The following is a 17478-nucleotide window of genomic DNA, read 5'->3' on the forward strand; positions in this document are numbered from 1 at the left end:
CTATCACAGTTTACCCATCACCCTAAAAATGCCAGTGTCTGCAAGACCCTCCCATCCTTGGCCTTAGCAGACCCTCCGAGTAAAGGAAGGGAACAACAGAGCAATTTTTTTAGACTGGATTTACACATTTGAGGTTACTCTACATTCAAGAAAAACTGTAAACCATACGGGGAGGATTGCAGGAGGGTAGATAGACATGGGGAAGACAGACAGGAACCCGGTGAGAGAGGCAGTGAGGGGCAGAAGATCCAGCAGCATGGCAGGAGCCAGGCACAGTGCAGGCAGCAAATCACTGTATTTACAGTTAATCACAACTTTGAATACTGCTGCCTAGAGGCGTGTGTGCGTGCCTGGGTATAACAACAGACTGATAGGCCACAAGACCCGCACACCTCAAACTCAGGCCGGTTGCCTGAGTACAGACATGTGGCTCATCGCCACTTCCCTGCCGATGTGACCACACGCAGCCATGCCGGTCACAGCACACAGCTCCTCCTGGGGCGTCCGCCAGCACCAGCCCGACATCAGCCTGTGTTGCCCCAGGGATGCCAGCACAGACCCTCATGGGTACATCTCTCACTGATGCTACGTTCTGCTAACAATGGGCCTGCTCTTGCCTGTACTTCAGCCAAGAAAATCCCCAGGTGGCTCCTCAGTAAGCTCCTTAGGGCCATGCCAACCCCTTTCTTCTCCCTGCAGGGGTCCAGGGACCTCTGGTGACACAGATCTTCGTAAAGAACTGTAACATTTGAAACTGCTCCGTGTTGGCAGTTTGTTTGTTTACTCTGTGTACAAGACTGATTATATGATGCATTATGTTGAGAGTCATGGAAGTCCTGCTGGTGGAACACCTACAACTTTGGGTATTTGGGGCACTGCTTAATTGTGGTTACATCCAAATTCCTGCTTGCAAATAATGCATAAAGTAAAAATAGCAAGGACAACCCCCCACATTACTAATTTGAATTTTTTCCTCCTCTTTTTAATATTTTAAATGATCCAATGAAAATGTTGCTGTTGTTTGATTGACCAAACAGTCTTTATAGGCACCACTCAGGAAGACTGATGAGGTGAAGAGTTACTGCAAAAAGCCACTGGCAAGGTACATACTGACATCCTAATAACTGGCATTAGCTTCTGAAATCACATACTAGGCACAGTAAAAATGATCAGTGCAGAAATTATTATTGTAGATAAGAGGCAATCCCTGAAAAACACTATTCATTTTAATGGCAGATTGCTGGGTAAGTCTCAAAGCTGAAGGAAGAACAGTTGTAGCTCACACCATTCCTGTATAAAGTGACAGAGATTTATAGCCCACAGGATGTGAAATTTTGTGTCTTACCCAGACCAAGTACTGCTATGTACAATTTAGGTTTGCTCAACTCTTGGCCAATGCAAAATGATCTGTAGTTCTATTCTGCCAGAAAGAATCACCGCAAGGTGATGGGAGTAGGTAATATGAAGGAAAAAGAAAAAGAAAGAAAGCAAAAACCCAGAAAAATCAACCCAACTATATTTATAGTGGTCATTTTTCCTGTCCTACTCCAGCTGAGAGGTACGATGGACCCCTTCATTAGAAACTGAATAGCAAAGAATATACTGCAGAATAAACACAGTTAATTTGCTTTTGTATAGCAGTTTTACAGAGCCAATGTTTCAGTAATATTATTCATCTACTAAAAGATATAACTTAGCCTCTGTTTATCAGGCAGGCTAGCCTTGCTCACCAGTATTTCAGCTGAATTTTAAAAGAGAAACAAAACACTGAAAGAATTTACCTCCACTAAAACTTGGACAGGGATGATTATCTTTAAAGTACACAGAATTTTATTATGATTATTGAACTGGCGCATTACCTGCAGCATTTACTGCCCAGAACTCATTGCTTCCCACAAGCGAACAGTAAAGATCAGTAATGTGGGCACATACATTTAGCACTAGATTTGGAGCCATGAAGCAAATGAATGTAGCTAATCAAGTCGCCTATCTCATGATTGTTTTTACCATTCACATCCAGCTGAGTTTACAGAGTAGCAGCAAGCAAGGGGTATAACAAAAGCATTTCGCAAAGGCAATTTGAAAATGTAATTGGTTTAAGTCATTGTCAAAGCCAACAGGGGCACAAGTTTATAAGACAACTGGTAACAGGGCACAAATACTACTTGTATGAAAACTACTGTGTGTTTAACTACATGGAAATTAATGTGTAGTGGCAGGCTAACAACACAGTGAGTACCATATCATTACAAGATTATAGCCTTCTGAACCACAAGGCAAGAATACAGGTTGTATGCTAATTAGTTTTGGATCTACTAAAGGTAATTACATGGTAATCTCCACGTAGTTACACGGTGTTTAATAGGAAACCCTATTAACTAATCATATAATTAAAGAGTAATTGCATGATACTCCTGCCCTGTGACATCCATGGTGGCCAGATAAATTAAAACTGATGGAATTTCACGGCGTAGCCTGTTCCTGCTATCAGGCTTTAGGGCAATACCATGCCTCTCAAGACACTGAAGTAGACAGAAAAATGTACCAAAAGTCAGGGCACTTACCGCTCTCTCAAAACACAGAAAATAGCACCTCGTGCCCAGAACCACTGTGCATTCCCACAAAATTGCTAGGAAGAGAATCTCACCATGTGCTTTGGGATTGCCCTCACTTGATTTTCCTCTTTCCTTTTTTTCCCCGCTTTTCTCTAAAATTTGCTTCTGTAGCCTCTCGCAGCCCTCCGGTCCTTTCTGCCAGCATGTTTAAGGCAGTACTCAGTCGCCTGTTGCTCTTTCACCTTCACTTGCTCAGAATTTTTTTCCCTTTTCTTCCTTTTCCAAAGGTTTCAGTAATTTTGTTACTTTTTTATTGTGAAAACTTGGTCAACTCTCTTCCTTCCTCCTCTGCTTTCTTTTCCTAGGGACTTTCTTTGTCCCCTGTCCTTTCTGCGGAGGACGCTGCCATGCAATTAATAAATAAAGTTACTGAAACGCTCCCCTCAGACTTTCCAAACCCAGGACGGCAGCCAGCGAGGCTCCCCCATTTTCCTTCCACCAGCCAGGCATCCTTTCTGCCTGTCCTCAGCAGAAGCTGCTCGCTGCTGTCACACTCCTTTCTCCCCACTGATATCTGGACAACCTTTCTAATGATCCCGGACAGGTCACATCACTGACCACAGCAAAAGTTGCACAGCACAGCCAACTGGGAAGAGGAGGATGAGCAATGCAGGTCAGCACATATTCAAAATTCAATTTCAAAATGTCTCTCGCATGAACTGCTGATGTTGCAAAAATTGTTTCATTCCACAGTGCACTGAAAAACTGGAATTTCCCAAAAAACAGCATTAAAAATCCACTAAATCAAAACATTTCAGTCTTGATTTCATCTTCTTTTTTTTTTTTTTTTCATTCTGCACTTCGTTTTGTGCCAGGTAAAATCAGGGTTATATAACAGTACAATCTAGAGCAAAACACAATTAAAAAAATAATTCAATGCCCCCTGCACAACTCAGTTTCAATGAAAAAGTAGTTTTCAAAAGAAAAAGGTATGTCCAAAAGTTGTCCATCATATGTAATACTAAAACCTCATTTTGAGGCTTCCCTAGCCTGTTGAGGATGCAGAAATCTCCACTCAAAAATGTGAAAGCAAGTGAAACGTCAGACTAATAAACTGCTAAGACCACAACGTGCAATCATATATGATACCATGGACTGCGAAAGGACTATGCACTCTGCTTAGTTTTAAAATACCGAGTCCCATCCACTGACCTGCTGAGCCCCACAGGAAGGAAAGTAATGCCCATCACCACCACCACCCCCCTCTTTTTTATTTCTTTTTTTTTTTCTTTTTGACAGACCTCATCTTGCCTGATCACCAGCACCAGCAGTGGGTACTGTTCCACCCTCAGCAAGTGAGGAACAAAATACAGACAGGTACAAACACTGAAGAGAAAGAAAGCTCCTGCAAGCTTCACCATGGTAGGGCCCCACGTAAAGGTAAGCGAAGCTATGGGTCAGTGCAATGCTATAGGAACATCTATATGGAGAAAGAGAGAGAGAGCTCTAATAATACTGTCCATAAAACCAGAAAGGACAAAAGAGAGCAAAAGTGATGATCCACGGTACGATTCAACACAACCAATGCCACGTTCTCACCTTTCACTTTATTTTTTCATATCTGCTCACTCTGCTTTTTACAAAGATCCAGAGCTGGATTCACCCAACAATAACCAAGGACCCTGGGGAGTCTGCTGTTACCCTTGGACTGCCCACCGCAGCCTGAAGAGCAAGCTGTGCTGCGAGGGAAGAGAGCCCAGATAAATGCCTAGAAAATACATTTATTTGGTCTCTCTTGTATGCTGAGCTTCTCTGACACCTTGGGAGATACAGCTGCTTCTGTCCTCCCACCTGGGGAGCTTCGAAGGAACATGACAGACTGGATCCAGTCCCTTGTGCCAGTGAACAAGTGATGCTAGGAAGTACCATTCCTTTCGGTAAAGCTGGCCCACAACTTCTAATTGTGTAGCTCCTAGAAGGGATAATGCAATACCTGTCAAGTTTAAAGGTAAAAGTAACATTCTTTGTTAGACCAACTCATAGAGTTGGAAAGGCTGGACAAGTTTTTGGGTTTGTTCAGTTCTACAGTATGTTGAGTTTATACTGAAGCTTCCATTTCCAACCCAAAGGCAGACTTGTGGGGTTGAGGGCTTCATCAGTTCTTTCCAGTTCTCCCAGCTGGTCTCCTAAAAGATACTCTCTCCACCTGCAAACTTCACATTGCTTACACCGGTGGTCCATCACAACCGCAACATAGTACCTCAAGCGGCAGCAGCCTCACTCACAGTGCACTGCTGTTACTTACAGCTTGAGATAGCTGCGCATCCAGGTTGGTCCCTGACCAGGCTGAATGAAACTCCTTGGTTACACCCCACCGTGACTTACGGGTCACAGGGGTAGGGGGCTGTAGTTTGTGACAGGGTGTTGTACTCACAGCATCGCACTGTTAGCGTGCCAAATGGCACCATCTGCCCTAACTAAAGAATTAGTGGTTTTCTTCATTTCTTTTTCATCTTACCTCACCTATATTTCAGTACTATGGCTCCTAGTACAATCCTCTGACATACAGGTTCAGAGGCCACTGTAAAGCTAAAGGGAAGGGGGGAAAGGGGCTGACTCAAGGCTTTCATGGCCACTTCTACCTCGGCACTGGAAGGGACGGGAGGTGGTGTACAAGCCACATGGAGTACTCCCAAGTCTCAGGGCAGGTTTTCCTTCCTGGATCTCTGAGCACCTAACGGCGGTTCAGAAAGAAGAAAACAGAAGCCCGTACATGTCAGGAGAGTTCCCTGAAAGGGAATGCGACACTGAAAAATGATGTCCGATTGTGAAACATTTTGGGGCTGAAACAAGCCTGCTGGGCCAGCATATTCCCACCGCACAGCAGTTCCCACACGTTCCGCACTGAACGGGCAGGCTGCTAACCCACGGTCCCCCGGGAGCTGGGGAGCGCATCAGCGTATGGACCTGGCATCCAGGTTAGTCACGCTCAGTCAAATGTCTGGACAACTAAGTAAAGCTAAGCAGCAAACGCGAGTAGCTTACAGTATTACTTCTATTTAGAGATAAGAAAGACTTATTAATTAACAGCAGCGATTACTAGAGTGAAAGAGGCTATGAACATCTCTTTTTTTCACTATAAAAGTCTGTATAAGAGTCTGCATGCTGTGCTGATATTGACACTTTTCAGAAATGCAATTCCATTTTATTAGCATACAGAACTAAGCTTCCAAAGTGGATTATAGTTTATTAAAGGACACCGCAGTGAAGAGATGATTCTCTCCATCCCTGCTTCTCTTTCCACCACCATCGGGAGCATCACGACCCAGTCTCACCACACGCACTGCAGCCCAAAATCGTTACAGCCATGCCTTCCTCCTCCTCACCCCGTGCGGCTCCGGGGCCGCGGGGCTGTCTGAGGGCACGGCAGGCCCGTTAGCCCAGGTGCAACCGGTGAGGGAGCTGAGGGGAGCAGCACCGCTCCTCACAGGCACGGAGCAAGCGGTTCTCTGAGCTCCCAAAACAACTTTTAACCCACTGAGCTGATCGGGATTACCAATATCCATTACCACACCATTTATTAGTTACAAAATCTCCAGAAACCCTGGGGATGCTGTCACTGTGGGATACCCAGGGGTTGGTGGTATGCAACAGGTATGGTGAAAAACAGATGCACCAGAGCCTAACGGAAATGGAAGCCAGCCGGACATTTGAAAAACTGGTGCTCTCCTGGTCTGTGTGAAGAGTCAGCCACCCTGGGCTCTCGGGGTGGAAGGGACACCTGACATACGTATGAACAATACAGGAACCCAATGGTGAGCTCTAAGAGCTGTCCTTTTCCACAAGCAGCAATTTTGGGTCATACCTCTAACTTTATATAGAAAACACACTGACTCATTTGGCAACTGTGATCAAGACGTTTTACTTGGCCGGAAACATCAACCTTTACGTGTTTAGTAGACATCAGTTATTAAGGCTCATGCTGTGAATATGCTTCCTGGCGTGTCCTTCTTTTCATCTCTCCCTCTGTCCTGGATGGGAGTATCTCACCTCTTTGCCCTTCACCACACACAAAGGCTGTTGTTACTGAGGAGCTCTTTGTGCTGGCACTCTTTCATCAGACCAAGGAAGAAGAAAGCGAAAGGAAGTACAAGTAGGAGAGCATTACGTATGAAGAAAAACCCTGAACAAAAAGTCAGAAAAATGAAATTCATATGGATCAGTCACCCCATCGCCTCTCAGGTTGCTCTGCACACTTGAGGCAATGCCTGAATCTGAGGACGTTAGGAGCACTGTCATGATGAAAGATTCTAAGAGAAGGTAAAAAGCTCAGAAAAATGTATTAATATATAATCAAATTTATTTGTTTTAAATTTAAAAAATTTACAAGCCCAGCAGCAGCAGGGCAGACGACTGGGGAAACAAAGGCAGGGAGTCTGTTCGTAAATATTTTCAATTTTTAAAAAAACTAATTACATGGGCAAAAAAGAAAAAAGGTAGCCGTCGAAGCTGTGTGTGAGCCGTGTAAAGTAACTCCTGAGTCTCAGGGTAGGTTTCACTACCTGGATCTTTGAACACCTGACGCCAGGCTAACAAGAAGCAGAACTTGGACTAAGAGATGCTACAGGCACGGGAAGAACGCGGCACTGCCAACTGGAGGAACAGAAGGGATAAGAAGGTAGGAAGGAGGGGAGGACAGAAACTAGGGAGAGGGAAGGGAAATGGAAATTAACATGTGAAGCCTTGGTTTCATTCAGTTACCACTTACTGATGAAACAGTATTTTCCAGAAAGTTCCCAACCAGCTGACCTGGTGTACAGCTTATTTCAGTCTCAGTGTTGTATGTAGTGATCCACTCGGTACAAAAGAGCAGAAGTGAGGGCAGTCAGGTTACTGGAGTCCTCACCAGCCATTTCGTTCACGTGTCAGCAGGAACTCAGGCGCAGCGCTGAGAACCACCACCCACCCAGCACCCTGCCGCTGCCTGGCACTCCTGCAGCACCCACGCCTGCCAGGGCACGTTCGGGCCTCCTGCGAAAGTAAATACACAGCTTGCATCAAGTGTGGTATTCCAGGAGGGCAATTTTCTGTGTTTGCCTGATTTCAGAGGGGAGGAGGATGTCTGCATCCATCAAAGTCCCTCATTTTTTCACTCTAGTCCATCTAATTTAGGAGACAGGTGAGCTCCTTTGATGAGTCATTCTGCCTGCGATCTTCATTCATCTAATATTTATAGTTTGCCACATCGCAGCCGCTGCCTGTTTGCTGCCACAGGATTTCCTCTGTCATTGATTAGCCCTATTTACAACTTCATCCACCCAATGGCCACAGCAGCTGCATTAAAATAGGGCTACAGAAAGCTAATCCTGTCAGTATCTAAGCAATAATTTAACAGTAACGAGGTTTTGCTCTGTTACCTCCCCAACCTGCAATTTTGCCAACTTCCACAATTTCATAAAATACTCCCAATTTTTTTCCCCTTACACTGCAGCTCTGGGAATTTATTATGTTGACTTCCATTAACACAAATTAGTAAGGTTCTAGTCTCCACAGCTGCAGAAATCCACGAATACAGTCTCAAATAGAATCTCCAAGACCATAAGCAAATAAAATATTTTTTTGTTGTCGGTTGGTTGGATGGTTAGCTGGCTGGGGGTTTTTTGTTCTTCCTAAGCAGATCATGGGTTTTATGCAGCCTGATGGTTTGCAAATTCAGTTTTGGCAGTACTGAACTTGGGATCACTCCGAGTCAATATTAGCTCTTGATTTGCTGTTCTCACCTTCAATTTTGTTTCCCTAGAACTGGAGGTCATATCAAGAAATAGAAAACACACGTTTTAAAACATTAACTTTTTTAAAGACCTTATACTAACTTTATTTTAGCCACTCTGACCTCCTTCTACCCTGGAAATAAAGCCAGACAATTCAGACGACTGAATTCTCCCTTTATAGCATCAGCTGGTGCCACCTGAAGTCTGTGAGGGCTGTATGAAAACTGCCACAGGAGAGGAACCTTTTGGTGTCTGAAGTCATCTGATTTCAAGTTGGATAAAACAGTGTTTTGCACTTCCCTCTCATTTCTCATTTCTTGCTTAGCTTTCATCGCCCCAACTTGTGCAAATACACCAAGCACTCACATGGTCAGCTCCTTCATCAATCACTCAGATCTCTGTTTCGCTAACGCTCCCTCTGCAATGCTGTTTGAAGCAGTAGGTCAGAGAAGAGACTCTAGGATTTGAAATTTCCCATTAATTCACATTGTGCAGAAAAATCAATACTCAGCAAATGTTCAGATGCCCTGACAGGCCTCATACAGACTGTGTCAGCTTGATAATTATAACTTCTTTAGTAGGTATGCCATGCATATAAGGAAGTTTATCACGAATAAAAGCATACTGGAAACAGAGAGGTTATCACTACCTCATCAAAGCTCCAAGCCACAAGGAAGCAACCTTGAAACACCAAGGCAAGTGGTAAAACATAAGCTCCAAGTACAAGTTGGTAGGGAAAAAGAAAACAAAAAAATCCTAACAGCCATCAGAATAATCTGGATGACTGGACTGTTTCAGGCTAAGGCCATCATTCTAGTGCAAAATCATAACTCAAAACTGGGTACTGGTTTTGCTTCTTTAAATTATTCACAGGCAATGGTGATCTTCCAGGGCTGGGTTCCCTGTTCAGCATTTCACCTTCTCATTGTATTGAAAACATGTTTTCCTTGACCTTTGCAAAGTTTCCCCTTCTGTGCACTACCTGGTATCTAGATAGAAAACACAGGTATCTACAGCAGATACAAAGAGGAAAAAAAACAAACTCCAAACTATTTTCTCACTTCTCAAAAAAAACCCAAACCAAAACAAAAACTCTCAAACATAAATTCTTAATGCTTTTAACAAAAAATAATAATTTATTGAACAGCATGTGCTTATTAATAGATTATGAGGCAACCAGATGTAGAAGTCACTTTCAATGTGGTGTTGAAGGTGTTTATGCTAATGAGCATAAACAGAAGCATTTTTAGATGTTTGTTTGCATGGGGAAAATACTAGAATGAGGCCATGCCAAGCAACTTTGAAATAGAAGTGATGGATAAGTTACCTATTGCTCTTCAAGGAATAAATGGCAGTATTTGTTCATACACGCTCAAGATGACCTTTCCTCTTTCCAAGTGATTTCCACTCACCATCTTCCAAAATAATTGCTTGGCAGCCCCCTATTCTATAAAAACACACTTCCATCCTTACATGAGCCATCTCTATCAATGCAAATAATTCCATTTTAACAGAAAAAGTATTTTAACTGTTCTGTGAAAGCAGTATTAAATCACAAACTTTTTTCTTCCTTGAATACCTCTGGTATATCAGAAGGAGTAACTGAGCATTCAACCCAACAGGAGGTCACCATCGTAATGGTGGTGAGGAGAAAAGAACGGTGCCCCTGCCTACAGGAACAGGAAAACTGAATTCTTCACAAGTGTTGAGATTAGGCCTTCATTTGGTTATTTTAGCGTAACAGCTGAAGAATGTATCTTTTATCTTACAGCTCTTCTGGAAGTACATTTTGTTCCTCAAAACAAACTCAGGGTTACCAAAGAGGAGCGTGAGGGACAGCAGGAACTTCCACCGCATGCGGGCACAATCAGTGACACCAGCAATGCCCAGGTGCTGGCATTTAGCACGGATGCTTACAGTCAGGTCTACACGCAAAGTAAATGCAAAAGCATACAGGGTTTAGGTGGAGTATTATTAGGCACAATACATTAGTAAGCGTACCAAGTAATGTGTCCTTATATAAAAGGCAGCTACACAAATGCCTCGTTGTTGTACGTATGCTGAAATGACAGGCACAGAGGAATCGGGACTGAAAAAGCTTCCAAATAGTTTTGGTAGCGCGGTTTGCATCCCTTCCTAGAGACAGGCTTAAATCTCTTCGCAGGCATTCGGTTAGTTCAGACCTGTCTGTTCCCTGGAGCAGGGATTCTTTTGTATGCCAAATCGGAGTACGTGGGTATTTTCTGTAGAAATACACTTTCTAGGGATGCAGGAATCAAGTATTCAGGATGCAAATGAAAATGGTATCTTTGTATAAACTCTATTTAAGGTAGTTGTATCAGAGACTAAGATAATTCCATTCCTTTTGTGTACTTTTTGAACATTACAAAATGGGGCTAAAGCCCAATTGTCTTCCTCCTGGTGACAGCTACCTAATCCAAGCTGTGATCTGTGCCGTCTCCTGGCATTTCATTTTAGCAATGTAACAGAGTGGATTCCTCAGATGACACATCTACCAAGGCAGGAGTTTCCTTGCCTCTGCTGTTAACACTTGTGACAAATCTGTTTGTTTTGTACATCTCGGGAGAAGACTCCAGGGGCATCTGATCAAGCCATCTCAAAACTGGACAAAAAGAACAGAGGCTGCAAGGCAGATCTCTTATTTGCTACATGTCGTGGTATTTCACCTAGCCACACCAACCGGGCTTTAACGAGGGGGAGGAGGATTGCTCCCTTTTCTTTTTTGAAATCTCAGTATTAGTATAAGCTGGGTCAAAATAATGTTTTAAACCTAAATTGCAGCATATCCTGAAATACAAATCGCAAGCTTTTAGAAGAGAACATTAGAAAAGTATAGTCACAATCTATCAGTTGGCTTTAGAAGCAATTATATGTGGTATATATCCTATCATTATATACTTGGAAAAATATCTGAAGCAATTGCACACCTATTTATTTCTGTCATAGCATTGCAAATTCACGCACATAGTAGGATCTGCAGAAATAATTTTAACAAGGGCCTGGTACACCATATATTCAATTTGGAATAAAAAACTTTACAAAGGAAGTTGCAATTCATTCCAGTTTGAAAATCAAAGCTTTAATATTACCAATTCTGTTTTGAAAATGTAAAGAAAAAAGTATATGTATTTTAGAAGAATAAATAAACGTTTTGAAAAAAGCTTCTTTTAACGTACTGTATAGGTGGGCATTAAGTGTGAAATTATCAAGAAATATAAGTTTCTTGGTATCTGTCATGAAGATAAAGCCAAAAAAAAAGTGTATATTCTTGTAAAGAACTAAACTAACAGAATCTGCCTCAAATGACTACACTGCATGGGTTGGTGCACTCTGAAAGTCTTCCCCCAAATGTTGCTGCCAGCTCCATGCTACTTAGAACTTACACCTAAGACCTCACTCAGTGTTCTCTGTTGAAAAACCAAGTGATTCAAAGAAAGCAGAAAAAGGTAAGAACCAGGGAGGTTTGGGTTTGGTTGGTTGTTGTTGTTGTTTTGGTTTTTTTTAATAATGAAAGGCAAAAGAAAAGTCAATGAAAAGAAAGTCACTGACTTTTGAAAGAGAGGGGGTTTTAATGTAAATAAGCATTCAAATTTCTTGCACCTTCTCTGCAAATGCGGTTTACATGTCTTGTGTGGTCAGTTAGTTCAGCGCATTTCTAACAAATACAATCTGATTTTTCAATCCTATACCTATCAAAGATAATTGGGTAATCATGAGATAAACAGCTATGTGTTGTTTCAGCCTTCGTAAAAACCTTGTCAATGGAGCACAAGAACTAGGCAGTGGTAGTCATCCTACCACAAAATTGTTTATGCAGAGCTGCTGAAGAGTTTAGCGCCGTGATTTTACTCCGACATTAAAAGAGTGACTCTCTGTGACACAACAGCCCCCCCCCAAAAAAAAGTCATTTGTACGCTGCTTGCAACACAGAATGAACCTTAGGGGTAGAAAACCGCCCTCCAAGCCACTTACTTTCTCTTAGGTTAGTACAGGCTGTTATTTCATCCCTGAATGGAACAGCAAGGTTAAAGTTGTGAAAGGAAACATGCCCTTGTTTTGGGAAGTTACAGCAGGAAGGGTGATTCTCACAGTCATTTGAGAAAACAACATGAAGTTTCTCTTTGGAAGAGAGGACCTAGGGCAAATTTCTAAACTAGAGAATGATTGCACTAGTGGCACGTGTGAAAGCTTCCCCATACAACCACAACTCTACTCTGCTCTCCCTCTTCTTCACCTCCTAGTGAAAACCACACTTCTACGGGACATTTTTCTTTAAACAAAACCTGCAGTCAGCTTGCAGACACACACAGGCTCATGTTTATTTCTGTATTTCCACATAATCCCAGTACTCACCTCCCCATGAAGAGTTTCATCCATTGTTGAAAACCATCACTGCCTTCTCCTTGGGTGTGTGTGGCACCTGAGCAGGTCACACCTGACACACATCTCTCACCAATCCCAAGGAACAGGCAGACAGTGCTGGGCAGAGTATAAAAGGGATCTGTAATGCCTGGCTTTGATTTACAACCTACAGAGAATTAAAGGGTGAAATCCATTAGGAAGCAGCAGGGATGGGCTGTGCCCTTATCATGGGCTCTAGAAGATGAGCCTTGCTCAGCTTGTCACCGAGCCACAGCGCTGGTAGCCCATTCCCACAGCCTACCCTGTCTGCCAGGGGGTCACTTCTCTGGGAAGGTTTCCTGTATCAAGAAACATTAGGAAAAACCTCTGTTTTATAGCCCTCACAGTGAATTAGGGGCGGGGATTTTAGCTTTTACAGAGGGAGTTAGTGTTTTGAGCCCCTGTAACGCAAAGAAGGGGGTTGGTCCAGGGTGTACGTTACAAACACCAACACTTACACCATGTTTTGCAGCCCATGCGAGTGTCCCTGTAGCAGGGCTCAGAATCACCGCACCAGAGGGCAAGGAGGTGGCGTGCTGCGGGGGGCCCGGAGCAGAGCAGCACTACTCCACACCTGCCTGGCATGAAGCTGGGCAAGTCATCAGCACTGTGCAACGAAGCACCAGCGTCGGTACCACAGCAAATAGCACCGTTAGGCTGAAACCTGGATCGGTTTGCAGAACAGGTGTCCCCCAGGAAGAGATGCTAGTCTGCAGATGACTGCTAACTGCGAGGAACACACTTAAACTGTGTCAAGCCCTCTGAAAGCAGTGTGATTTTCTGCTGTTGTCAGATCACTTGACATCGCTTACACCAAAACAACAGCTGAAGAAAACATAATGACAAATACTGGTAATGAGCAGTTAATACAAGCTTCAGGATGAATTAGCTTTGACAGTATTTCTGCTCTTGTGGAATCACTGCTTCATAGAAGTATCATCCAATGTAGCTTGTTAAAAGAGCACGAATACTCAAAACTCCCTTAGGGGAAGCAAGGCTTGAAGTCAGCCAGGCAGAGGTTTCCTGGGAGAGACAATGAATCAGTGCAACTTCTGCAATGCATGCCTCCCTCATGCGTAAGCACAGCTGCGCGCCTCAGGTTGCAGGTCAGTCCATGACTTTGGGACCACCTGCCAAAATGACAGTCTCTAATGTCTTGTGGGACAAAACCCCTGGAGGTCAGCATTCAGCAGTTTCAAGGGTTGAATCAAATTGTTTGTGTACAGTAATGCCAATAAATTTATCTTAATCAAAATGCAACAATCCTCTTGAAGAGTAAGGTGCTCATTGCTAGGAAACTTCACTGCTGCCAGGCTTGTCAAGCTGTTAACCAGCCTCCTACAGACAGACAGCGATCCGGTTCTCCATAACACATCACAACAGCGAAATGCATTCTTTTTCGCAACTAAGGATTAGAAGTCATAATACGTGCAGAGACACCACTGCCCTCAGAGCTTGGGTTTGAGGTGCAGGCAACTTTTTACCTTCTCTACGCTAAAACATAACCCACAAATCATTATCTTTGCATTTTATGTCAACCACTTCTTTATCATGGATGCCAGGCTCTATTATTTTACGTCTTAGTAGCACTAAGATAGATAGCAGAGGTTATAGAAAATATGCATTTCATATGTCCCATCGGAAACTATAAAACCGTAGTACCAAAAACAGTTTTCTGAGCTTTGTTTCTCAGTTGAACGTATTAAACACTGCTACAGTCTGAAAAAAAGTTCTTTTTAAGATCACGAATAACACACTATCAAAAGAACCTGAAGAACAATAAAAGCCATAGTTAAAAACGTCTTCACATGCTCTCTAGGTATTGCTTGACAAGCACATATTAGAATAGTAAAGGTTTTTTTGAAAACATACAATTACTTAAACAGAAACCAATCGCTTGTACTCCTTCTCCTGTTTTTTCAGTTAAGCCCCCATCATAATCGAGACAGGCACTGCAATGCATGAAAGCACAATGAAGTATTTTCGTAACATATACAGGGCGAAAATAATTATCTATTTTACAAAGCGATGCAGTAGTAGTATTACTAAAGTCATCAGTGGCTAGCAAATCAACAGGCAACCGAAGACGATGCAAAAAAAAATGAAGAGGGGAGAGGAGCCCGGGCTGGGGCTGGGCTGCGGGCAGGGCTGGGGACCCCGCGGGGACCCCCGGGGAGCAGCCTGGGCCTGAGGGGCTGCGCCCCGCGGGGGGACCCACGCTGGGGCAGGGTGTGAGGAGCTGCAGCCGTGGGAAGGACCCATGCTGGAGAAGTTCATGGAGAACTGTCTCCTGTGCGAGGGACCCCACGCTGGGGCAGGGCAGAGTGTGAGGAGCCCCCCTGAGGGGGAAGGAGCAGCAGAGACAGTGTCTGATGAACTGACCACAGCTCCCCTTCCCCACATCCCTGCACTGCTGGAGGGGAGGAGGGAGAGAAACTGGGAGAGAAGTTGAGCTCAGGAAGAAGGGAGGGGTGGGGGGAAGGTGTTTTAATATTTGGGTTTATTTCTTGTTACTCTACTCTGATTGTGATTGAGTAATAAATTAAATTAATTTCCCCAGCTTGAGTCTGTTTTGCCTGTGTTCTCCCTCTCGTTATCTCAACCCACAAGTTATTTCATTATATTTTCTCCCCCCTGCCCAGCTGAGGAGGGGAGCAACAGAGCGGCTTTGGTGGGCACCTGGTGTCCAGCCAGGGTCACCCACCACAAACAGCAGAGAGGCTCCAGCTTTCCTCCAAGTTTCCCTCCTTACTAGTTTCATGTTCAAACATAGCATGGAAGGCTATTTCCTCACATCATCTCATTGACCCTCAATGACCTCTGTGTCCCAACAGGCCCACATAAGTTCTTCATGGCCAAGAGGAGAGCAGACGGCTCTGCCACCATCTCCAGGGCCCACACAGAGCATTTCCCAAAGTGGTGGAGCTACAAGGGTGAGGTACCATTGCTAGAGGGTCATTCTCAGTGCAGGATTGTACCTTGTGAATGATAACGCTTTAGAATTACAGGGCCACACATTGCCTACAAACAACACAGCATTACCCAAATGGACAGTAAATCAAGGCAATGATCGCAGCCCCGAGCAACTGCCAGGTGCAGCCAGATGCAATTTAAGAGCATGGTTCCTAAGTATTACACACAGCAACTGCCCTTTTACAACCAGAACACCAGCTACTACCAAACAGTGACTGGTGCCAGCCCCAGCAGGGATATAGCACAGTCTGATAAGAAGCACCGATACCTTACAGAGTAAACAGATCCCTGTTTTCCCGGGGAGAGCAGATCACAATGTGATGAATAAACACTTTGGTGAGTCACTTCCTGCACTCGGGACATGCGAACATCCAGGCCAAAGGTTCCATGCTGGCATCGGTGCGACCTCTCTCAATAGCAAATGACAGAAAGAGTTTGGAGTTCCCCTAGGAGGTGAGAACTCCCGTGGCACTGAACTCTGCTGGCTCCTCCGGCATCAGCGCGTGCACATGCTGCATCAGGAATCTGGGTTCAGCAGACAGGTTTTCATGATTTAACGGTGACAATTAACGTATGCGCTTCTTGAATGTCCTTCACCTTTTATCTGCCACAGCTTGTTATTGTTCCCACACCAATGAAGATAAGGCTAAAGACATTCATGTACAAAAAACTCAGAGCTTCATGTTGCTTGTTTGTTCATATTCTCAAGATATGATTAGCACCTGGTTAATAGAGTTCCAATGTGACTATCCAAAATTATGTCCAATTGGTATCTTATGGTGACTGTAGTTCCTGAAAATTAAATGGAAAATAAAGAACAACCCCATCATTCACCATCTGATTTTGAAGAATATTATATAATCCCACTTTAAAGCATGGAACTCCCTCTAGGAGCCCCTACATATAAATCTTTGTACCTTTGTCTGACCAACTGACAGTAGTAAAGTGCTGGAAAAGGATACATGAAACACTTTGTATAGGTGAAAAAATTTTTTTTAAAAATCATTGCAATAGGATGAAACCAGGTTACTGCATGTTAAGCTCTGGTACAGCAATTCAGTAAAGTATTCAAAATGCTTCCTTGGTTGTTTGTATCACCCAAGTGTCAGGAAAAGTACTTCCCAGTGAGTATGCATCTTGCTACTGTATTCAACTTCCACTCCTGCAGTAAGGACAGCTAAAATGCTGTAACTTCAATAAAGAACCACCCTGGGATGGCACGCTATCTGATGTGCAACAGACTGACCAGGAACCAATTTGTCCTGCTTCTCAAGTAACATTCTGTGGCACCTACTTTCAACTATTCACTTGTAAATGTATTTTTCAACAGCTTCCCTAACATGCAGAAATTGTGTCATAAACAAGGGCTCCTGACGATCTGCCAAGATCTGATGATTCTGTCCTGCCACCTCGCTGAAGCACCAGAATCAACATGTCCCCAGGGTGCCAGGCACCCCAGGTCACATATTGCCTGACTGTACGTTTCTGGCAGAAGTGGGACAGACACATTCACAATTTTATTTCTGACAGTATAAATGTTTTACTTCCTTTCATATGCCAGTCGCATTTACAAACCAATTAAGACATCCCCTGCTTTTCCCTGACCCGTCTGCCTTCACTAAAAACATAATTCTGCTTGTATTTTTGCTGTGCCAAACAAATTCCTATTGCTTCCCGGCATGAGGTCATTCCAGGCAAATACTGGTACGTCACCTCTCTTCCCTCCTGTCACTTGCTACTGCGGATTCACATACAGG

General features: G+C 43.7%; 1 protein-coding gene across 4 annotated transcripts in view; it reads right to left on the bottom strand.

Annotated features, from left to right (window-relative positions):
* The window catches only part of NUBPL (NUBP iron-sulfur cluster assembly factor, mitochondrial), a 159233-nt gene that overhangs the window by 49764 nt on the left and 91991 nt on the right, over positions 1-17478 (bottom strand). The window contains exons 11-12 of one of the 4 annotated variants that reach the window (XR_008747379.1): positions 15990-16513; positions 9433-12875 (exon numbers count right to left, since the gene is read on the bottom strand). The exons of 2 other annotated variants lie outside the window; for them this stretch is intronic. Coding sequence is in view for 1 of the 2 variants with exons in the window: in XM_055805111.1 (XP_055661086.1) it covers positions 16496-16513 (18 nt within the window). In the remaining variant the exon portion in view is untranslated. Of the gene's footprint in view, positions 1-9432; positions 16514-17478 lie in introns of those variants that run through there. One more of the 4 variants, XM_055805111.1, reaches the window with a different exon arrangement.

This window comes from Falco peregrinus, chromosome 1, assembly GCF_023634155.1.
Source record: "Falco peregrinus isolate bFalPer1 chromosome 1, bFalPer1.pri, whole genome shotgun sequence".
NCBI classification, from domain to species: Eukaryota; Metazoa; Chordata; class Aves; order Falconiformes; family Falconidae; genus Falco; species Falco peregrinus.